Genomic DNA, 23,460 nt, shown 5'->3' with positions numbered 1-23,460 from the left:
GGCTGGAGGTAGACGGTCTGTGGGGCCAATCGGAGTGCGACTAGGGAGCCGGGCCCCGCCTCCGAAACAATAGAAGGCATTTGGCTGGTGTGCCCGCCAATGAGAAGGCTCGGAAAGGAGTTGCATGGAGGTGGGATTATGCGCGAGCAGAGAGGATTGCGCCTGCGCCAGGGCACTGGGAGGCTGCTAGTCCAGTCCAGCCCCGCCTCTAGTAATAGGTTGCTGGGGAGCGGTACTTTGTTAGTCTCGTTGCCAGGGGGCGGCGCCACAACTGTCGGCTGTTTCCGGGAGCGACACCTCCTCGGCTGGCCAAGCAGGCTTTTGACCGCAGCGGTTGCCAGGCAACTGGGAGCAGCTTTGGCAGGTCTTTTGGCCTCTGTCCTCCCGGTACTGGCCCCTCTGATCTCCGGATCCTTTCCTTAACCCTTCTCAGGACTTTCCCATCCACTTCAGCCTCTTGAGAGTCAGGGAGTGGTGAAACAAAAGACTTTCTCTTTTTTACGCTATTGGGTGTCTGTCATGGAGAATGGGACATTAGGGGAAGGCCAAATATAGCGAAGGCTCCGCCTCCCTGGCGCCTTCTGCCTCTCAGGGTCCTCCCCTCTCCCTCAAACTACCCCCCCCCATTTATCATCCTCCCCCTATAACAACTCCCTTTACTCAACATCCTTCCACCTCTCTGGTTCCTTCCTCACTCTCAAAGTCCTTTCCTTCCTCTGTGACTCCCCTCACTTCAGGTACCCCCTCTTCTTAAACTCTTCCCTCCTCTCAGAGTCCCCCCACATAGGATGCCCTTCTCTCCCCTCCCCGCTCCCCACCCCCAGCCTCCGATTTCCATTCCTTGCAGAAAAAGCAGGTGCAGGCAGCTGGCCAGGATAGCGTACCTGGGCGTCCCTATCCTGGGGGGTTCCCTAACTGGGTCTCAGGTGGTGTCTGGGCCTTGTCCTCATTTGCTGTCCCTGGGCTAGGCAGGTGGGGGACAGATTCAGGGCCAGGACCTGGTTAATCTGACAGATTAGACACGGAGCCTCTTAATCTCTCCCTGACCTTTCTGAGTGGCCCAGGCCTTGTCCTCCCCAGTGGAAAGCTAGGCTGTGCCAGCTTTGCCCCACTCTCTCTCCTTCCAAACAGAACCCTTTTCCTGTCCCTTCACCCCCAATTTAACATCCTTCTCCATGCCTGTGTTTCCAGTACACCCATCCCTACCCCAGACACCTGCACTGGGAGAACAGCTAGCTAATTAATCCCATCCGGTTATTAAGGGGGGATTTTGAAGGATAAAGGGAGGTGGAGAAGCCAGATGCGGGGACCTGGGCTGCTGCAGCCCTCGGGCAAGCTAATGGGCAATGACAGTGCCTACCCGCAGTCCTGGGACACGGGTGGGAGTGTGTCCTCCTCCCTGGCACTGGCTCCTTCTGCAGTTGGCTCCCAGCCTGCTGGGCACTTAGTTAGATAGGAGTTAGATAGGAGTACGGTGGGGGCTGGAGGACAGGTGTGATGAACCATCCGCAGAAGGACACTCAGACACACCACCAGGGGTCCCAGTGATTTAATCTGGGGCACAATTCTCCCCCGAGCACATACTTTCTCCTGGCATTCAGAGCTACCTTCTCCTTTCCCTGCCCCCTAACCTGGACTGGGGGGAGGAGACTGTGGCTCTTAGCCACAGCCCACACTACCCCTTGCCTGCTGTGTTGTTCACACATCCAAGTTCAGAGCTGGCCTTCAGGAGCATCTCCTGTCCTGGTTACCCCTGGAAGGCCATGCCTTCCAGCACCAGGGAGAGCTGGGAAACGTATAGGACCCTCACGCCTGCCCCCAGCTGTCCCCTTCAATGAAGTGATGAATCATCCCGGTGGAAGGGTCCTTGGAGAATTTCAAGTTCGAGTGCTCCATTTTCACAGATGGGGAAATTGAGGCAAGAAGGAGGGGAATGATTTGCCCAAAACCACGCAGCAAGTTGCTGCAGAGTTGGGATTTAGAGCAAAGCTTCCTGGGTCCTCGTAAGGAACTCCATTTCAGTCAGCTCATACTTAGTTTCTAACCCTTTTGTACGAACCACAGAAAAATATAGATAGATATCTGTATTTATATTATATATATAATACATATATGTATAACATCTTTAAGAAATAGACACACATTGCTAGGTGTAGGATTCCAGAGCATCGTTGACCCATCAGCCTTGGGCCTCTCTTTCCCTTGCCCGACGACCAGCCCTGTTATCCACAGGGTCTTGTCTGGGCCCTCCCTTTCTGGGTCAGCCCAGAAATGCTGCCAATCAAGTCCCAAGTCCCCCTCCCAGAACTGCCAAGTCCTAGGTGCTGCTTAGACCTTCCAGGTTTTAATAATGGACAACCCTGGATCCCTGGAGCCTTGATTCCTTTTGGCATTACAGAACCACAAAGAATCATTGAGATTCTCAACTCCACTGGGCAAACTGGAACTGGCCAATCTCAGCCATCTAGCATCGCCTCTCCTTCCTTGACTCTGTGATCAATCTAGAGCCACAGAATCCTGATTCCTTTGGACATTCTAGAATGGCACTTTTTAAAAAAACCACTGTGGGTCATAAAGAAGCATTGATTATCCCCTGGACCCATGGACCCAAACCCCTTGGTTTGCTGTTCTATGACTAGTGGCCTGGAGTTATCTAATATCAAGAACTCCCAAGCTGTCGCTGTCGCATTTCCAGACCCACAGACACTGTTTGTGCATTCTAGAAACATGACTCTTTAGCTTCCTCAGTAGCTCAACATTCTAACCAACGTGTTCTAGAACCACGAGTGCTTGACTCTGTGGCCAATCCAGATTCACAGAATCTTAACTCTTGGGCCTTCTGAAACCACAAGTTCTTTTCTTGACCTGCCTTCAACAATCTTTGTCATTGGTTAATAAAGATCATCTTGAATTCTTGGGGCATTCCATAACCTTCCCTCCTTACGTGGTCTAGAAAAAAAAATGATTTGCTACTTGGTTAGCTGAGGCAAGAAGCAACAGTCCCTTGAATCTTAGGTCAATCCAGACCTACACACTCTTAATCTCATTGCTGTACCTGGAGGCAGTATATACCACTGATTCCTGACCCTGCTCAACAACCCAACCCAGCCACATAGAAGAATCTAGAACCACAAGTCCTTGCCTCATGGGTGGTCTGGAATTCTGGATCCTGAAGCTCTGGAGAGACTCAGGAATTAGGCTGATAAAGGGGTCTCAGGAAGGAGCACGGACTGCAGAGAGATTAAGATCCAGTATGTCTGTGGTGGGTCCACTGGGCATGGCAGAACTTCACCAGCTAATAATTTACCCAGCAGGCTTGTCGGTCTTGGGAAACACCTGCCCCCATTCCAGGAGAGGGCCCGAACTCTCCATCTTGCTATCTCTGGGAAGGGGGTACAAATAGGGAGACACCAGCTGGCATCATGGGGGCAGGGTCAGTGCGAGGGTTGGTGTTAGTCCTTGGGGGCTGGCAGTCCCATCTTCTGCCTCCCCCGCATCCCCCTCCTTGGCCTCCTCTTCCTCCTCTTCCTCCTGGCAGCAGCTCAGTGCAAGTTCATTCTCATAACAAAACGCAGCCAGAGAGCCGGGGAAACTAGACTTGGGGCTGTGGGAGGCCCGTTCGGCCTGTTCATCCAACTCCTTGGCGCTGCAGACCGGTGTCCCTGGGACCTCGTAAGTGCGGTGGAAGTGGCGATAGTCAACCTCATACTGGGAGCCGCGCTGGAACAGGACTGGCTCAAAACGATGGCCCCAGAGCAGCTCACCAGGGAGGTACGAGGAGCGACACTGTGTGGTCATGGCCGTGGCCTCAACCATGCCCTCGAGAATGACCACCAGCTCAAAGTCAGCCCGGGCCAGCTCGGCACGTCCTAGTTCATAGAGGGGACTGGCAGAGTCGATCTCGTGCACGATGGTGATGGGAGACACGAGGAAGATTCGATCGGTGCCGCCGTCAAAGCCCACGTCCACATCCTGGTGATCCAGTGGTATGTACTCGCCCTCCGGGGTCACACGAGGCTGCAGCAAGAGGGGAGGGTCCAAAGACAGCCCACAGGGAGCACAGAGATGAATGGAGACAGACATGGTGACAGAATGGAGTGGAGACGCCAAGGATGGGGGAGCAGAAAGAGGCAGGGGTGGTAGGGTGAGAACATGGACCCAGAGAGAGGGGAATGGGGGCCCAGAGAAAGTGGGGGGACAGAACCAGAGATAAAGAGTGAGGGACAGAGACTCAAAAGGTTTGGGGATAGAGATGCAAGAGGCAAAAAGAGAGGGGACAGCGGGGCAGAATGATTGGCATCGAGTAGCAGAAATCAGCAAGGCAGAGACGAAGGTAAAGAGAGAACAGAAGGGAAGAGTCATGTGCAAGCAACAATTGGAGGAGGAGCGGGACAGAAAAATGGTTTTCAATATATGGCTACAGAGGGATAAATAAGGATGACAGCCTGGGTCCCACACTCCATATTCTACCACAGCCTCAGGCTAGCCCCTGGGTTATCTATCCCCCCAGTCCAACTACAAGACTCTCTGTCCCACTGTATGTGCGTGTATGGCAGGGAAGGGACAATGTAGTCCCCAGGCCAGATATTGGTAGTTTTCCACCTACACCCCCACCTTAGTTGCATAGGCAAGTTCCCAAGCCGTGTCAGCGCCCCCACAGACTCCCGGAAGAGAGAGTACCTCTCCTATTCATGATTCCTAGTCATGAATCCAGAAGGAGCCCCCAGATGCTGCTGGGAATTGTTCCCACCACCATCCTGTCCTCCCTCTCACCAAACTCCAACCTCACCCCAGGGTTCTTAAGTGTCTCTACCTGGGCAAGGACAACCATTGCCCCAGACATCGGCGGTTTGATCACAATTCTAGAGAAACACTAAGACGCCTTCTTCGGGGTGCCAGAGGGAGCTGCTACCTCAGGCGCCAATGGGGGTCATAGTAGTTTTGACTGTCTTGGTGATAGGGTACAACTCAAGGGTGTTTTCCAGCCCTGTACTCCCCTGAGCAGGAGGCTGGTGAGGCCCACTGGGCCACTGAGATGGGCCACGGAGAACTGACTTCCGCAGCTCTTCTGCAGATGTGACCTGCACCCCATCCTTGGGCTTACATCTCCCACAATCCCATGGGGCCTAGCCTCAAGTCATAGGCCCCTCTAGGTACCGCTGTGTAGGCGGCTGCGTGTAAACCCAAGCTGTGGTTTACAGTCACCCACAAAACAACATCATTGGCTCAGACCGTCCCTTCCGAACGGGTCCCCTGCCCACAAAGGCTTCTGGGAACTGTAGTTCAGAGCCTTTACAGGCCAGGTGCGGCCTCCACAGGCCTCGATATCCCACAGTCCCTTTGGGGGCCCATCCTCGAGCCACACGAAGCTCTTTATGTCTCAAGATCTGTTTCAAGCCAAGGTCCCCGGTTAGCACTGGTCACAGACCTCTCTCTTGGGTTTCCATTTCCTATAACTGATCCGGGAAGGAGCCTCGGGCCACAATGGGGACGAGAGGGTTCCTGCCCACGTGACTGCTGGGAATTGTAGTCCACGCGCCCGCCAGGCCAGCCACACACCACCGGCCCAACCTCACCCTCGGGCCTACATCTCCCACCATCCCCCCCCCACCCCCAGCCGCAGCGGGCCCCTTCCTGCCCCGGGCCGGCCCCTTCCACCCCGACGGCTCCCACCTGCAGCAGCTGGGCCCGCACGTGCGCCTCGACCAGGTGGCTGCGGCGGAGGTTGCCCACGCGCCACATGAGGCAGAGGCGGCGGTCGCGCAGCGCCACGACGGCGTTCTCGCTGAACACGAGCGTCTCGTTGCGCTTCTTGGGCTTGGCCATCTTGGCCATGACGGCGCCCACGACGAAGGCGTCGAGCACGCAGCCGGCGATGCACTGCAGCACCACGGCGGCCACGGCGGCCGGGCACTCCTCGGTGACGCTGCGCACGCCGTAGCCGATGGACGTCTGCGTCTCCAGCGCGAAGAGGAAGGCGGCCAGGAAGCTGGCCACCTGCGAGAAGCAGGGCGCCGGCGGCGGCGGGGCGGCCAGGTCGCCGTGCAGCGAGGCGATGAGCCAGAAGGCCAGGCCGAAGAGCAGCCAGGAGGCGAGGAAGGAGCAGGAGAAGAGCAGGCACATCCAGCGCCAGCGCACGTCCACGCACGTGGTGAACAGGTCGCTCAGGTAGCGCGCGCCCTGGCCGCCCAGGTTCACGAAGCGCACGTTGCAGTGCCCGTCCTTCTTGACGAAGCGCCCGCGGCGCCGCCCCGCCGGCGACGGCGCCCACCCGTTGCGGCACAGCCCCGGCCCGGCCTCCTCCTCCTCATCGCCGGCGCGGCCCTCCCTGGGCTCCCGGGCGCCGCTAAGGCGGCGCAGGGCCCTGGCCAGGCCCATTGGGCGGGGGCACCCCCTCCACTTGTCCTAGTGGGGGGCGGGCGCCCCGAACCTGCGGAGACGAGAAGCGGGCAGCCGCGTCAGGGGGGGCGCCGGGAATGGTGGGCTCCTCGGCCGGGCGTGCTCCCGGGGCCGTGGTGGCCTCATCTGGCAAATGGGTGGCTCATTACTCACCCTGAAAGTCGGAACAGTACAGCATCGAGGACAATGATAGGGGATGCTTGCATGGCAACAGCAGCAACAAAGGCATCGCTGTGACAATATGATAGCAAGCACCACAGTAATGAGAGCAGACATCGGTACTGTGCCAGACACTGTTGGGAGCACCTGACATGAATTTACATAGTTGAGTCTGACACCCATCTTATAGATGAGAAAACAGGCACAAAACGTTTAACTTGCCCAGGGTTGGAGCTGAGTAAACTAGGATTTGAGTGTCACCAATCCAGAGTCCACAGAGTGGTGACTGTTTCTCAACATGGAATCCGCATGGAGAGAGGGGCCAGGGCTCTCCATCACCTGTGGCTCAAAAGCGGACTCAGGAAGCAGAAGCCGCAAAAGGAAAAATGGTGGATGAATTTGAACTTGATCAAAATTAAGAACTTTAAAAATTTATTAAATTTATTAAATTAAAAATTTATTAAAAATATTAATTTGGGGTGCCCCCAAATTAAGAACTTCTGAGGGACCCATGGCTGGCTCAGTCCCTCCAGCGTGGGGTTGTCAGTTCAAGCCCCACATTGGGTATAGAGATGGCTTAAAAATAAAATCTTTAAAAGAAAAATAAAAGCTCTTGTGCTTCAAAGGACACTATCAAGAAAGTGAAAAGACAGGTGCCTGGGTGGCTCAGTGGGTTAAGCCTCTGCCTTCAGCTCAGGTCATGATCCCAGGGTCCTGGGATCGAGCCCCGCATTGGGCTCTCTGCTCAGCAGGGAGCCTGCTTCCCCCCCTCTCTCTGCCTGCTGCTCTGCCTACTTCTGATTTCTCTCTCTGTCAAATAAATAAATAAAAAATCTTAAAAAAAAAAAAGTGAAAAGACAACCCACCAATGGGAGAAAATAATTGCAAATTATATATGTAAGAAGTTTTCATCTAAAATATCTAAACAGGGGCACCTGGATGGCTCAGTCAGTTACACGCCTGCCTTCAGCTCAGGTCATGATCTCGGGGTCCTGGGATCGAGTCCCACATCCGGCTCCCTGCTCAGTGCAGAGTCTGCTTCTCCCTCTCCCTCTGCCCCCCACTGGTGCTTGCTCTCTCTCAAAGTTTTAAAAATCTTAAAAAAAATATTTAAACACCTCTTACAACTCAATAATAAAAAGACACCACAATTTAAAAGTAAGCAAAGGAGGGGCACCTGGGTGGCTCAGTCGGTTAAGCGTCCAACTGTTGGTCTCAGCTCAGGTTGTGATCTGAAGTCCTGAGTTTGAGTCCTGCGTCAGGCTCCATGCTCGGGGCGGAGTCTGCTTAAGACTCCCCCTCCCTCTGTCCCTCCCTCCTGTGCTCTCTCTCTGTCTCTCTCTCTCAAACCAACCAATCTTTAAAAAAAAATAGGCAAAGGATCTGAAGAGATATTTCTCTAAGAAAGATCTACAGGTAGCCAATAAGATAAGCACATAAAGCATCTAAAGGGATGCTCCACGCGGTCAGGCGTCAGGGGAACGCAAATCAAAAGCACAATGAGACTTGGGAAGATGAGCTGGGCGTCCGCTCAGGACAAAACAAACGTCTGCACAGACTGCTTGTTCACAGATCTTCCTGACAGTGTTATTCGAGATCGCCAGCAGATGGACACAACCCGAGGAGCCATCAGCTGATGAATGAAAAACGAAACGTGATCTATCCACACAGTGACGTACTACCCAGCTAGGAAATGCGCTGACACACCACAACATGGATGAACCTTGAAAACGTCATGCTAAGGAAGCCGGATACAGAAGACCACATGTTGGGGCACCTGGGTAACTCAAGTCGGTGAAGCACGTGACTCTTGGTTTTGGCTCAGGTCTGATCTCAGGGTCACGAGAGTAAACCCTGTGTCAGGCTCCGCGCTGAGCGCAGCGTCTGTTAAGACCCTCCCACCACGTAGTGTATACTTTCATTTATATGTCCAGATGGGCAAGTCTGTACATTGAGCTCCCCTGGGGCTGGGGAGATGGGGATGGTTTGGGGGAGTGATAGCCGGAGGACACGCTGGGGTGATGAAAAATGTTCAAAAACTGATTGTGGTACAACTCCATGAAAATACTAAAAAACACTGAATTGTACGCTTCAGTGTGTCGGTTGTATTTTATCTGAATTATATGTATTTCTTCAAATTTTAAATTATCCCTACACCCACCGTGGGGCTCAAACTCATGACCTTGAGATCAAGAGCTGCACACTTCACTGAGCCAGCCAGGCGCCCCCTTTTCGAACTTCTATTTCAATGAACTGTCACAAAAATTCCAAACAAAACCCCAAAAAAGAGCCAACTCAAGCTCGGTCTTGAATCTCAGGTCTTGAGCAAATCTAAGCAGTTTTCTCAACTATAAAATGGGACAAAATCAGATTTCTTCAGGGTCAGGGTCTCCCAGTCATCTGGATCAAGGGCCCCCGGTCCTGGCTCAGTGGCTGACCCACAGTGTGCCCTGGGACCACTGGCTTCCTTTCCTGGAGCTTCGTCTCTAGAAAGAGTCTGTATTTTTTAATCAGAGCTCTGTCGCTTCCTGACGGTGGGACTGGTGGCAAGTCACATCCCTGCCTGAGCCCTGGCTCCCTCCTCTGGGAATTGGAATCTCCACTGCTCACAGGGTAGAGAAGGAAGGGAAAGCGCAGGGCAGGGACCTGGGGACTTTGTCACCCCGCACCCTAGCAGCTGTGGAGGAGGCTAGGTTAGATGCGGGGCAGTCCCACCACTATTTACCAAGCGCCTGTGTACGTGTGGTCGCTGGGCCACACTCTGGGACCCCCATGAGCTTCTAGGCGGGGCCTGGGGAGCTCAAACCGAGAGAGCTGTTAGTCAATGTCAAGTCCGGCACCAGTGAGTCCCGCACTGCCCTTCTCCCGTCCCCCCCGCCCCCTCAAGCGCTGCACCTGCTGTCCGTAACCACCTGGATGGCTCCGGCCGTTGACTCTAAGGACGCAAAGTGGCAGCTGAGGTCAGAGTGGACGGGGCCTGGCTGTGCTGAGCATCAACCACGTGCCCCCACCTTGACTCAAATTTTCTCACCTTCAACAACCCTGGGAGATGGGAGAGCATTCTTCCAGAGAGGGGTTAAGTGAGGCTGATGGCTGGAGGGGCCGGGTTTGAATCCAACCTCTGAGCTCCTCGTTTGCAGCCCTCTCCCGCCCAGAAGCCCCCGCTACACGTTGGACCCATCAGCAGCCACTGACATGGTAGGGGAGGTGCGTGCCAGGCCGGGTCCTCCCCTACCCGCTCACTGGCCTCTAACCACAACCTTGGATGTGGCGGTGGGTGGGCTTTGTTTTTCACAGTAAAGCAAACTGAGGCCCTGAGGTCCCGTCTTTGTCTCAGGCTCCCATCCAGATTTCTCGGGTGCCAAAGCCTGAGCGACAACCCATGGACAACCTTATCGGGGCGCTCCTGCTCCTGACCTCAGGGATGCCTGCAGCCCGCCCGCTGGACTCCGCCAGACCCCACCGCTCACCTCACCTCAACTTTCCAGGACGCCGGGAGGTCAAGATCACCACCCCACTTCACAGGTCGGGGGCAGGCTCCGCGGCCTGGCCAGACCCATGCAGTGCCGAGGGTGGGGTGCCGGTCTGGGTCCTGAGCCTTTCCAATGCAGGACTCTGCCTCGTAAATTCCCCCCTCAGCCCTGTGAGGCCGAAGTGGCTGTGGCCATTTCACAAAGTCGATGGGGGCCTTCACCTCCAGGGATGTCTGCATCCCACATGGCCCAGCTCACAGAGGGTGGATGGGACAGAGGGTCAAGCCTCCCCTCTCCTCCCCCCACACCGCCCCGTGAAGGCAGGACAGGAGGGCAAAGGATCCGGGGCCTCAAGTCCTCCCCCATCCTCCCCCTGACCTGCCAGAGCAGCTTAATGTTTCCATATAAAGGAGACACGGGGCTTAAGGTGTGTCAACTTGGTGTCAAAGTCACTGTCTAATCTGAGGCCAAGAAGCTCCGCCCCCAGGCCCCAACCCCCCCCCCCCCAAAAGGAGTACTTTCACACTTCCGGAGACCCTGGGTGTTGCCCTCCCCCCACTTTCCCCCCACCCACCAACAGGGTCTGAGCAGCAGGTTGGAGGGCACAGACTGACAGAGCGGGGGCTGGGGTGTGAGGGACCAGAGGCTCAGAGTGGACAGGAAGGGTGCTGAGAGGGAGCCTAGGAAGAGGGAAAAACCCTGCACAGGGTACAGGGTCACAGAGGGAGGGGGACAGACGATCAGAGGGAGGGGGACAGAGACTGGGTGGTGGTGGGGCATAGAGAGACCCAGGGAGGTATCAGAGACCTAGAGAGAGAGAACAGAGACACAGCAGGAGGGGACAGAGACATGGCGGGAGGGGGCAAGAGAGACAGGCAGACTACGAGCAACCAGGAAGGGAAGATATGTGTCAGGAAACGGGAAGACGAGGGCTGGAGCTGTGGACAGAGATGGGCGCGAGAGGCTCGAGATGACAGGCATGAGGGGGCAGAAGCCAGATGGAGACGGGGTCAGAGCTGGAGTCACCCAACCAGGGGTTAGAGGTTGTTCTGGGTCTGGAATTGGTCACCGAGGGTGAGGCAGGACTTTCCTGGGGAATAGCGAGGACAGGGAATGTAGGGCAGAGGGGTCCAGGCAAGGAAGGTGCAGGGGGGAACGTTGGGGGAGGTGGGAAGGTTTCAGCCCAGGACCCTCCCACTCCCCAGCCAGGGTTCCTGTATAGAGACACATACCTGGTGGGGCAGCCCACCCCCATGCCCTCCTCTAGGGCTGCGGGGAGGCCTCTGTGGGTGCCAAGGGGCGGCGATGTGTCCTGGGCCCTGGGGGCCTTGTGCTGGGCGCCCGACCTCTGTGTCCACAGGCGGATCAGAGGCCCGGCCGAGGGAGGGGGGCAGGGGGTGGGGCCAGCTCAGAGCCGCAGAGGGGGAGCCCGGGAGGACGGCCAGGCAGGGCGGCTGGGCTGTAGCCCAAGCAGGCTGGAGAGGAGATGCGGTGGCAGACACAGAAGGGGGCGGGGGCAGGGAGACACGAGGATGTGGGGACACAGATGAGGGAACTAAAGAAAGGGGACAGCGGTGGAATGACAGAGAAATGGGGGGGGACTCCCTGGTTCCGAAATGAAGCCTTCGAAAGTTGGGGGACACAGGTGAGCCACCCCTCCAGAGACCTGGATTGAGTTCCACATGGGATAAAATCTAGGGCAGGTGGATCTCAACAGCACCCGATGGGGGTCAAGGGACCACATGATGCGGGGCTTCCCAGGGGCCTGTCCAGACATGCAGGCCTCTGGACATGTGGGGGCCCACTTCCCGCTGCCTCCTCCCGTCTCCTCACAGGGGAGCAGCCTGCCAGTGAGTCCCACACACGTCAGGCCTCGTTCGGGTCCTTTACTGCCTCAGAAGCCCCCCGGCCTTCCCCCCCCCGGCACAGAGCCCATCTTGCATGGCGGACAGAGGGGAGGAAGACACCCCGCCCCCCGACAGCCCCCACTAGGAAGTCCGGGCCAAACCCTGTGTGGCAGGAAGACAAAGGGCAAAACCAGACTGTGCCGGGGGAGCCCACCTCACCACTTCGGCCCACCCACGGTGAAGGGCTCGAGGTCCCTGCGGGGAGACCGGTGGCGACGACTGGGTCCCGGGACGGAGAGATCAAAGGGTCAAGCCAGGGGCCAGAGCCCACAAAATATGCACGGCGACAGTGGCCACAGCAGACCCACCTGGGAAACAGGCCAGCAAGTCCCTGCACAGGTGGTGGGGAGAAGGAGTGGTGTGGGGCAGCCTGGGTCAAACCAAGTCTTTCCGCGTGAGGGCCCCCCCTGGCACCAAACTGGGCCCTGTGTTCAGGAGGCTCCCTGGACAGAACCACGTAGTTCTACAGTCATGGGTCAAACCAGAATCTTTGGCAAGAGAGGTGGTGGGACGAAATGAAGTCCTTTCAAAGAACAAGACGTCACACAGAATCCATCGCGGCGGCCGACGGACCACAGGAAGTCCTTGTACTGGAGGAGGGTGGCCCGGCAGACCTGCGCGCGCCCCGGCCCGCGGACCCAGCTCCGGCCTTGGCGGCCCAGTGAAGGGCCTGGGGCCGCCACAGCAGGCGCATCACACGCTGATCGTGCGGAAGACGGTGAAGCCCGACAGCGCCGTGCTGACGAGGAGCCCGGGACACTGCGGGTGCCAGTGCAACTCCTTCAGGTCCGTCTCGCCCTGGTGCACGAACAGCAGCTGCTGCGGGAGGCCTGCGAGCCCGGGGTCAGCGCTCTCCACCTCGCCTGCCTCGGGGTCACGCTCCACGGCCAGGTCCCACTGCGTGATCTGGTTGTCCGCACCTGAGGCCGCGAAAACCCCGCTATCCTGGGGGTGCCACTCGACCGAGGTCACGGGGGCCACGTGCTGCTTGAAGGTGGCCACCGGGGAGCCAGACTATGGGAAGAAGGGAGTGCGGGGCTCTGAGCACCTCAGCCTGACTCCCCGGGGTGGCCCAGGCCGAGCCCTCACCACTCCCCGGCCGTTGGGCTCCCCTAGGGCACCACCTCTGGGACCCACACAAGCCCAGGTTCACTGAAAGGGACAGAACGCCAAGTGCAACTGGTGATACGGGGCCTAATGTCCTAGCGGGCTGCTGAGAACCGTGGTTTCACCTGCAAAGAAGCCCTGTCCAGCTCCAGGTCACAAGATCCCCACCACTGGTCCTCTGAAACTGAGGGTGTGCCTCAGTTTCCCTTCCTATAAAAGGGAGCCGTTCTCAGGGCCCCAGGGTGGCTCATCTGGTTGAGCGCCGACTCTTGGTTGCAGCTCAGGTCATGATCTCAGGGTCCTAGATCAAGCCCCACATGGGGCTCTGCTGCGACATTCTCTCCCTCTCTCTCCCTCTGCCCTGACCCCCTCTCGCGCATGCGCATTCTCTCTCTCCATAAATAACTCTTGGAAAGGGGGGGGTGGTGGTGGTTCTCAAACCTGCAGATTCTATGAAGGCCTTAAAGAAGGCAGAGGCACAGCTCCCAGGCTGCCGGGGCAGCCGAGAAAAAGAAAAACATCACTTTTACTAAAGCGAAGGTGCTGCTGGGTGCCGGAGTCTCTCTGGATTGGACACGTGGTTCCCAAGTCCCAGTGGCCAATCGACTTGGCCATGGAAGCTGCCCCCACACCTGCCTTGGGGGCTGGAACCCGTTTCTAGAAGCTTCCTTAGAGCTGATGCTGTGGAACTCACCATACCGGAGGGGAGAAAAGATTACGTTGTGGGGGTCCCGGGAAGGGCACAGAGCTGTACTTAGTGGGGGCGTCGGCCAGAGGGGCACCAGAGTTGACTCCGGGAAGTCAGCTCTTGGCCGGGTGGTGATGTCTCCTCTGCTCCCGTCCTTCCTGCACCTGTTTCCTCTCCTATGATGAACTACGCGGGCTCCGAGTCTCAGCGGATTGCACAGAGCTCGCTAACAAAGAGGCTACAGCTCACAGGTGCCTGACGCCTCGGGCTGCAAAGCCAGCTGCCCGGCTCGCCAGCGGGGGCAAGGAGTTGGGGGCCATGGCTGCTGCCGGGCCCGCTGTCTCCCGTCCCCTCTCCGGCTGGGGGAACGAGCAACCCTACACTAATCACAGCATTCCTCCCGCTGAGCCTGCTTCTGCTTCTGCACCCCAATGGGGCCAGACCCCCTGACAGGCCTTCCCAGCTCTGGAAGACAAGAACCCGAGGAGGGGCGCCCCTCCAGCAGGGGAAACGTCTGGCTGGGAAAGTACCTTGAACTGCCGCAGGTCCCAGACCTTGAGGGCGCCGTCATCCCCACCGCTGAGCAGGAAGGGCTCCCGGCGGCTCCAGCTGATGACGTTGACATCCCCGTCGTGGGCAGTGGCGGCGGTAAGCATGCAGGCCTTGCTGGGGGCGGCGCGGATGTCCCAAATGCGAATGGAGGCATCAGCCGAGCACGAGGCGAACACCTGGGCGAGGCAGCGTCTGCGTGACCTGGGGTGCTTGCCACCCCACCCTGGAGCCCAGGGACGAGTGGTGGGCTACCCTCTTTTCCTAGTGTCCCCCTCACTGGGACGTAGCCCCAGTCCCCGGCCCGGCCCCAAGACCCAGGAGTCTGGACCCCTCAGGCCTCTCTCACTGTGTCCTCAGTTGGGGACCACTGCAGGTCCTCCACAGAGCGCGTGTGGCCCACAAACGGCCGCTGGTCCACGTGCCAGGAGCCGCCGTCCGTCGGCGTCCACAGGTGGATGTTCTTCTGACAGTCACCGGTCAGCAGGCGCCCTAGAACCAGGAGTCAGGAAACTGCTGGCCCCGGCTCCCTCTTCTCCCCGCGCCTGCTCCCTCATCCTCCGGGGACCGAGGAGGCACCCCAGGGACTTACCAGACACGCGGGGGGACCAATCAAGTGCAAAGCCCTCGCCCATGTGGCCAGCGAAGGCGAAGATAGGCTTCACACGGGCCTGCTCGTCCCGGAGGAAGGTCGCCAAGGCCTGGGGGTCATCCACCACCTGCAGGAGCCGCCGCAGCGCATACACCTCCACCTGGCCCTTCTCCGACCATATCCCAGCCACCGGCTCCTCCCCCAGCCATGACACCTGCAGGGGAAGAGAGAAGGGAGAGGGACGGGAGAGTGATAGGAGGCTCAGGGTGGTGACCACAGCTCCCAGCACCCCCTGAGAACCAGAACTGCAGTTCCTCAGGACTCCCACTGCCTCAGGGCTGGGCCTCTGGCTCCCAGAAGCCTTTGCGGGGATGGAATTAGCTGGCAGGACCAGCACGGTACCTGGGACAACTTCCCACATTGTGTAGGGGCGGCGATATGAGATGAAAAACGCCTAGAGCCCCAGGAACCAAGGCCATAACTCCACCAACCCTTGCAAAAGGGTTCAGACCACCGGTCTCTGTAACCCTCTAAATGCTGGTGGGTCACAGGCCTCTGTCCTTGGGTGTCTCTGCCCTGTAACATCTGCTCACTAGGAGATCCCACGCGGCCTCAAGGTTTCCAGTAACCCCTCCTACTACACCAACTGTTCAAACACGACCGAAGCCAAGCTCCTGGTCACCACTGGCAACCTACTCCTCCCTGGGGCTCCCTGCCTGGGGCCCCAAACTATTAGACTCACTGACTTGTCTTTTCCTCCCCACACCCACCCCTGCTACTGGCTACATTCAAAATGCACCACTTTCAACCCCTCACAACCTCTAATGTCACCACTCCTGCTACCATGTCATCCTTTCCCTTGAACTATGGCTTCCCCATAGGACTGTCCTCCCTTGCCTCCCTGCAGTCTGTTCTCCATAGAGTGGTCAGAGGGAATCTCTTTAAAACACAAGTCAGATCCTGGGGCGCCTGGGTGGCTCAGTCGGTTGAGTGTCTGACTCTTGATTTCGGCTCAGGTCATGCTCTCAGGGTGTCGGGATCAAGCCCTGCGTAGGGTTTCATGTTGTGCGTGGAGCCTGCTTAAGAGTCCCTCTTTCCCTCTCTCAAAAACAAACAACAACAACAACAACAACAAAAACCCATAAGTCCCATTTGTCCTCTGCTCTAAACCCTCCAATGGCTCACACTTTCTCCCCAAGTAAAACCCAAGTCCTTCCATCAGCCTGTAAGCCCCATACAACCCACCCACTCCCACCCCCCATATGCTGTCACTCTCCTCTTCGTCCATGTGCTCTAGTAGATGCATTGGTCTCCCTGCCTTCCCTTGAACTTCCAAACATGTCACGTTTGTCCCAGGGCCTTTACACTTGTGTTTCCTCTGCCTATAAACGCTTTCCTGACAGAGATCTTTGGCTCATGCCCTTACTTCCTGTGGGTCTCCGCTCAAATGGCACCTTATTGTAAATACTTCCCTGACGACACGATTTAAAATAGCAAATCCACTCCAGGAACATCCTACTTCCCTTCCCTTACTTTTACTCTTCCCCACGATACTCGGCACCTCTGGATGCATTTACTGAGCTCCTGCTTGTTCCCTTCCCTGCTAGCACATAAGTTTCACAATACCAGAGACCTTTTGCTCTCTGTTACATCTCCCGGGCACAGAACGGTGCCTGAAACACGGTAAGCCTTGAAAGGGAACACACAGCAAGGGCTGTGGGCCAAGCACTGCTGCGAGTGCTGTTCAAACATCATCTAGTTTCATTCACATGTCAGCCTGCTCCAAAGGGGCCATAACTCAGCGGCACAAAAGTGATCCCACAGCGTGGGCCAGTTCCTGAGCAATTACAATAACACATCTCTATACTACAACCAAATACTGTCTCTAGGCACCTCAAATAACCATATGTTATTCCATTTCAGCCTCCCGTCAGCTCATCAGGCAAGTTTTGCAATTTTCACCAATTTACCGAAGAGGAAAAGAAGGAAAAAACAGTCCCCTACGGCTCCTAGCACACAGTGACAATGACAAAGATAGCTAAGAGAGACACAAACTAATATATACAAATTGTGTGCCAGGTACTTTTCCAAAAGCCGAAAGGCATGGGCAAGGGGGTTAGGGGTGAAGGGGGGTTAGGAGAATGTAGAGAAGGCTCCAGGGACTGTACATACCCGGACCCGGTTGATGCCACCATAGTGGGGCACCATAGCCAGCTCCAGCTGAGGTTTCCGTTCTTCTTCATCCTCTTCATCTTCCTCCTCCTCCTCCTCATCGCTGCCGTCTGACGGTGGGGGCTTTGTCCCATGCAGATTATGCATCCGAAGCACCATCAGCCTGGGGGAAAGTGTGGGGTGAGTGAGGCACTGGATGCCAGGATCCTTAGGAGCGAGGGGGAGCTGGGGGCTTAGACTCCCGGTCCTGGATAAAACCTCAGGTCTCACTCACCTGTTGCTCTGGGCGCTCTCCGCCTGCGTCCCAGCACACAGGTAAAGTGTAAGAGGGAGCTCTGTCCGGTTGTCTCCCAGGTGATCCCGGACTATGTCGAAGCTAAGGCAGGGGGCTCCTGGGGATAGGAGTTGGGAAATTAGGATGGGACGGAGATCTCAACCCCCTCGTGTGTGATGTTTTCACCCATCTTACAACCCAGCCTTCTCTCTGAGTGCCTCGTAAGTTAAACACTCAGGATCAGCCCCGCTCAAAACTCGGGATTCCGGTCCCCTCCTAACTCAGGAATCAGAAGTCCTGGTGCTCAGCCCTACCAGTCTGCGCTCGGTGGTACAGCACGTAGGCCTCCTCGTCCATGACCAGCTCCTCTCCTTCTCGCAGCGGCGGTCCGCGACCCGGCAGGTAGACCTGGGCCGGGCCTTCGGTCCCTGCGTCGCTGGACTCGGCCTCCATGGGTTCCCCGGTTTCACATGTGCGCCGCCTACCCTTGCGCGCCGCCATCTTCGAAACCTCTCGCCGCGGGCGCGAGGTAAGGACGTCACTTCCGGGTTGCGTTTTCCTCCTTGGGAGATCCGCCATGCTGCACGGTTGCCTTGGAAACCTCCCAGCTCACCAATTTGAGAGGGCGGTGGGGACAGGGTGAAGGAAAGCGAAGGTAACGGCGTCCCAGCCTAGCGACCGAGGCCTGCGGTTACGGAGAAACTACACCCTTCGCGTGACTTTGCGGCGCTTTTCCGCAGAGCGGCGGCAAGGCCTCCTGGGAGTTGTAGTTCTTTGCGAGGCCAGTGTTCTCCTAAGGGAGGAGTTCCGAGCTCCGACTCCATCTTCCACCTTTGACTCTCATTGCTTCCTTTCCGTTACATTATTCATGTATGCAAATAAGAGTTCTTACTGGCAAGTGGACTGGTTTTTTGCTCTCTGAGGACCCGTAAAGCCCGTTTCCTTCCCCCTCCTTGTTATGACGGCTTTAATTCATTTCAAAATGCTTTAGCGTAGACAGGATAATATGTGTAAGTTAGTCTGTTGAGTCTACCCTCCTGGGGCAGTCAGTAGCCTAACCAGGCGTTCACATTGCAGCCATGGTCAGCGATAATCAGAAAGTCAGCCCTCTGGAGACCACTACTACGTGTGCTTCGGCTCTCCTTATCGCTCATCAGCACCGGAGGTTTGGCTAATTGGCATAATGAAATGCTAAAATAGATTCTCATTGGTGAGATTAAGGGCATTCAAGGTAGATGGATTGGCTAGGACATACTAGACTCTCCCTCGCTTGCATGAACAGGATGTGAAGACTCTAGCAAGCCGCGTTGCTTGCAGCCATAGGAATGGGACGCTAGACTTAATCCTGAAATGTTTTGATCCTGGATCTTTGTTGAGTTCGCTGTTCCTTCTCTCTAGGTCTCTGTCCGCCCTCACCCCTTCTGATTCCTTCTCTTCTTAGGATCTTTTCTCACAGCTTCCTCTGGGTCTTTGTCTCCCACCTCCCTCCAGGGTCATTGTTCTCAATATAATTTTCCGTCTGCCCTCTCTTCCTCTGTGGGACTTTTCTCAGTTTCTGTTTCCTCCAGAGAAGTTTGAGGGCGGCTGAGACAAACACGGAGCTCAGACTTGGACTGAGGAGGCATAAAAACATGGTTTATTCCAAACACTGCAATGTGTAACAGGAGAGTGGGAGGGGAGGTTGGTGGTGGGTGTGGATTCCCAGACCGTCCCCTCCACAACCCAGCTCCAGACCCTGCTGGAGATCTAGGAAGAGGAGTCTTGGGGGTGGGGGGTGGGGTCTGTAGGGTCATCATGGGTGGGTCACAAATAAGGGCTGGATTTGGTGAGACTGTGGATGGTGGCACGTGGGGGGTGGGAATGAGGTGCGACAGGGTGGGAAGTTTTGGCCCCACGTTGGCTGGGATCAACGCTAGGGCAAGGGGAGGTGGGGCTTCCGTTGGGAGTGTCCTAGGTCAAAATAAGGAAAAGCGACGGGGAGGAGGAGGGTGCGTCAAGGTTTGACGTCAAGGGTCACAGTCTGGTCGGGGTACAGTCTGGGATTCGGGTCACAGTTTGGGGTCGGGGGTCACAGTCTGGGGTCGGATGACCATTTTAGGGGTCGGAAGTCACAGTCTGGGGTCAGGGGTTTCTGTGTGGCGGGGCCAAGATGTGGGGTCACAGTTTGGCGAACGCATCTCACAGTTTTGAGTCCCAATGGATGAAAGGTTAAAAACGGGCTTCCCGGGAGGCGTGGCTGGGGCCGGGGAGCTGCACAGTGATGAGGGGGCCACGGCCCCGGGCGTGGGGGTGGGACGCGAGCGTGGCGTGACCCCCCACCTCCCGCCCCATCTGGTGACGTTAAAAAGCCCTTGTCGGGTTTAAAAAAAAAAACTCCAGTGGGCTCCGAGACCCCCACCTTTCAGGCTGGGTGAGATTTGGGGGGACCAAATCCTTTCCGGCTCGTGGTGCCCCCAAAGCGAGGGGGCGCAGGACGCTGCTCCAGGCGGGGTCCGGCCAGGTCCGTGTTTTCCTTCCCAACCCACGCGGGTCCTTTTCATTGCGCGTGCCCCCTCGGGCCGTGGCCTGCGCTGACCGAGGGGGCGCTAGGGCCCCCGGGGCCGCGTCATACCTCGGACTCGAGGCTGGAGAAGTGCGCCGAGCCCCTGCGGGTACCCAGGTCCCCGCCCCGGTGTCTCCGGTGGGGCGCGGCGGGCAGCGGCGGCCCCCAGTGCGCGGCGTGCGGGCACCGGCGCGCGTGGCGGGAGGGCCCGGTGAGCCTGCGCGCGGGGGCGGCGCGGGGGCACGAGCTGAGGTCCTCCAGCGAGCGCGAGGTGGGCGCCGGCGGCGGGAGGTCCCAGCCCCCCGCGGCGCGCCGGTGCCGGTGGTGGTGCGGAGCGGCGGCGGCGGGCGCGCGGTGCGAGGCCCGCGGGCGGTGAGGGTGCGGCCGCGGACAGCCGCAGCGGGCGCGGCGCCGAGGCGGGGGTCCCGCGGCCCAGGGCGGGGGCGGCGGCGCCCACCAGCCGCCGTCCAGGCCGTCGTGCGAGCAGCTGAGATGGCGCGGCGGCGGCAGCAGCTCCAGGCTGGCGCAGTGGCGGCAGTGCCAGGCGGCGGGGCCGCTGCGCGGGGGCAGGTAGTCCCAGCTGCCCGCGCGCCAGCCCCCGAGCTTGTCAACCGACCAGTAGCGGCCGGGTGGCGGCCCGAGGCGCTCGGCGTACGGGTAGGGGAAGTCGGCGAACCACCAGGGCTCCAAGCCGCCCAGCGACGCGCCGCCCAGGCTCTCCGAGTCCTCCGAGTCAGACGGCGACGGCTCGAGGTCCAGGTAGGGGCAGGGGGGCGGCGCGGCGCGGCACGGGGGAGGCGCGGCCTGGGCCCCGCCGCCCGCGCCGCCCGCGCCCCCCGCGCCGCCAGCGCCGGGCCCCAGCAGGGGCTGGCTCTCGGGGTCGGAGCGCGGCCAGCGCGCGGGCGCCGGCGGGCTCTCGTCCTCGTAGGCCAGGCGGCAGAGCGGCGGCCCGACGGCGGCGGCAGCGGCGGCCGGGGGCGCGGGCGGCGACGGGAAGCCGGGGAAGGGGCCGGCGGGGGGCTCGGCCGGCTCCTTGTCGCGCACGATGGCGAAGTAGGAGGGCGGCGGCTTCTGCGGGGGCTGCGCGGCCGGCGGGGACAGCGGGCGCCCGGCCGAGCCCCGGGGTGCCGCGCGCGCCTCGCCCACGCCCAGGCCCTGCGGCTCGATGGGGCCGTAGTAGCGGTGGAAGCCGTCGGCCAGGCCCGGGGCCCCCGGGGGCCCTGCACCTTTGGTGCGACGCCAGCGGTCCACCGCCGCACGCTCGCGGGGCACGAAAGGTGCGGGGCCAGGTGCGGGCCGCGCCGCCGGGTACGCGGGGCTGGGCAGCGGCTGCGGCGGCGGCGGGGGCTTGGCCGGCGGCGGGGCGGCCTCCGCGCTGCAGCAGCTGTACATCCCCTGCGGGGGGGCGGCGAGAAAGGCGGGGTCAGCGCGGGATGCCCAGCACCCCCTACCGCCGCCTGCCTTCCCTCCGCTCCTCCCACCTCTCCCGCACCTGGCCCCAGGGCTCTTGCACTTGTAGGCACGCCCACCTGCCTCCCGCCAGCTCCGCCCTTTTGCCTCCTCTGACCCCCCTACCCTGGAGAAGGCCAGCAGGAAGTCCATGCGGTGGGTGGGCCCCAGGCAATGCCGCAGGCGCCAGTACACCAGGTGCTCCCAGGCGAAGACCAGCAGCGAGAGGCCCATGGCCACCAGGAGCATGTAGAAGACACCTGCCATGTTGTCGATGTCCAGCTTACTGCTCATCACCTCGATTTTGTCATTGTGGCAGATCCCGGAGAGCCACAGCCGCTCCAGCATCTCGATCTCATCTGGAGAAAGGGCATGGGGGGGCAGCGCTGTCATAGGTCATCTTCCACGGGCACCATCAGAGGATCCTCTTATAGGAGTCTAGGCACCCAGTCCCCTCTTCCCTCAGACCCTGGTGCCCTGGTCCTCATCCCCTCCTTCGCCCAGGACCCAGGACTCTGGTCCCCCATGCCCCACCCCCAAGGCATCCCAGCCTGCCACACACCGTCCCCCAGGAACTGCAGCAGTGCCAGATCGATGGGCCGTTTCCAGCGGGAGCCCTTGTGCAGGGCGATGCCGTAGCCGGTTGTGGCAAAGACCTTGCCCGAGCCGATGGTGACGAGCTTGCAGCCTTCGTCCTTGCGGGCCATGTAGTTGAGCACTGCTGCATCATAGATGAAGGCATCCAGCTTCCTGGGGGTGGGGGTGGGGGGTGCATAAAAGGCAGGGTCAAGTCCCACCCAGACACTCTCATGGCCTAGCCCAGAACCCTCCCTCACCCCTAACCTCCAGCTGCTCCAGATCCTGATGGGTGGTGAACTCTTGAGCAAGTCACTGTCTCTCTTGGTGCCTCGGTTCGATCTGTAAAGTGGGGATAATGGCAACACTTCCCTTCCCGGTCGTTGCAAAGGTAAGAGGGTGCTTGGTGCCAAGAAAGTGCTGGAGACATGTTAGCTGTGATTGATCCGTTCTTCACGGAACGCCCCCCCCCCCCAGCTGCAGAAGAGCCTGCGAACGCTTCCGTTTTACAGGGGAGGACTGAGGCTCAGAAAGGGAACTTGTACACAGAGCAATAATGCTAACGATCACTTATATTGTGCAAGACACCGTTCCAGCTACCGTCATAACTCATTCAATCCTCTCAACGTTCCTGGAAGGTGGAAACTCGTTATCTCCATCATTCAGATGGGAAATGCAGGCCCAGACATGCGTCTTACTTTGCTTGGGTTCTCCGACTAGGCCCTCATTTCTCAACCTTGATGGGAAGCCAAGCAGCGAGATGGAAGAAGGGCTCACAGATGGAGACACCGTGCGTGTTACTTCCTTCACACGTGCTTCTGTGATTATCATGTCAGCCTCTCCCCTTAGACCGTGAGCTCCCCTCGAGCGGGATCGGCTGGGACACACTCCCGGCTGGACCCAGCCCGGTTCCTGGCACAAACAGGGTACTTGTAAATACTTGGGGGATACATGAATGAGTGAATAAATCAATCCACGGTGGGGAACCCTGCGTAACTATTCTAGGAGACAAGATACATGTCTAATGATCTCACAGGAAGATGACCTGGGTGTATCCATGAGGGGAAAAAAAAGAATCCCGGAATCCCACATAGAGCGTAACTCCACATTAAATTTTTTTAAATGGTGCAGTGGGCTGTAGTTTTGGTCGTCTCAACTGCAGACACCAGGCCAGTTCTTGGAGGAAGGGACCTGTCTTGCCCAGCATTGTCCAAGAGAATGTTCCACAATGACAGGCATGGCCCTTTCGCGCTGTCTAACATGGTGGCCGCCAGCCCCATGGTAAGGTGACCAGTAAGCCCAAGGGATAGAACTTGATTTTTTTTTTTTAAGATTTTATTTATTTGTTTGACAGAGAAAGAGAGAGAGACAGCTAGAGAGAGATCACAAGCAGGGGGAGTGGGAGAGGGAGAAGCAGGCTTCCCACTGAGCAGTGAGCCCAATGCGGGGCTCGATCCCAGGACCCCAGATCATGACCTGAGCTGAAGGCAGACGCTTGATGACTGAGCCACCCAGGCTCAGTCTCAAGGACAGAACTTTAAATTTTACTTAATTTGAATTAATTTAAATAGTC

The 23,460-nt window shown here is 58.3% G+C and overlaps 3 protein-coding genes across 4 annotated transcripts in view; all 3 read right to left on the bottom strand.

Annotated features, from left to right (window-relative positions):
- Positions 1–3,420: 3,420 nt before the first annotated feature.
- KCNJ14 (potassium inwardly rectifying channel subfamily J member 14) lies at positions 3,421–6,378 on the bottom strand (the record flags this gene model as incomplete). The annotated part of the gene is made up of 2 exons (XM_080828504.1): positions 3,421–4,017; positions 5,674–6,378. The coding sequence occupies 2 exons, from the start codon at positions 6,376–6,378 to the stop codon at positions 3,421–3,423; spliced, it is 1,302 nt and encodes a 433-aa protein (XP_080684630.1).
- A 5,520-nt stretch (positions 6,379–11,898) lies between these two features.
- Positions 11,899–17,840, bottom strand: GRWD1 (glutamate rich WD repeat containing 1). Of its 2 annotated transcripts, XM_080828104.1 has the most exons (7): positions 17,635–17,840; positions 17,321–17,438; positions 17,047–17,209; positions 14,875–15,088; positions 14,632–14,774; positions 14,264–14,461; positions 11,899–12,952 (listed from the first exon to the last, which is right to left on the bottom strand). In XM_080828104.1, exons 1-7 carry the CDS (start codon positions 17,819–17,821, stop codon positions 12,632–12,634), a joined length of 1,344 nt encoding a protein of 447 aa, XP_080684230.1. In that variant the 5' UTR covers positions 17,822–17,840; the 3' UTR covers positions 11,899–12,631. The 2 variants fall into 2 exon arrangements, with proteins under 2 accessions (XP_080684230.1, XP_080684231.1); XM_080828105.1 differs by lacking the exon at positions 17,321–17,438 and having other exon boundaries at positions 17,635–17,683.
- A 2,085-nt stretch (positions 17,841–19,925) lies between these two features.
- GRIN2D (glutamate ionotropic receptor NMDA type subunit 2D) overlaps positions 19,926–23,460 on the bottom strand; it is a gene marked incomplete at both ends in the record, with an annotated part of 33,690 nt that continues 30,155 nt past the window's right edge. The window contains 3 exons of the mRNA XM_080827812.1: positions 19,926–21,257; positions 21,438–21,670; positions 21,874–22,061. Of these exons, the coding sequence (XP_080683938.1) occupies positions 19,926–21,257; positions 21,438–21,670; positions 21,874–22,061 (1,753 nt within the window). The remainder of the gene's footprint in view (positions 21,258–21,437; positions 21,671–21,873; positions 22,062–23,460) is intronic.

This window comes from Martes martes (genome assembly GCF_963455335.1).
Source record: "Martes martes genome assembly, chromosome: 17".
NCBI lineage: Eukaryota > Metazoa > Chordata > Mammalia > Carnivora > Mustelidae > Martes > Martes martes.
Note: the sequence above shows the minus strand (reverse complement) of the source record. Positions and strands in the feature narration are given on the sequence as shown.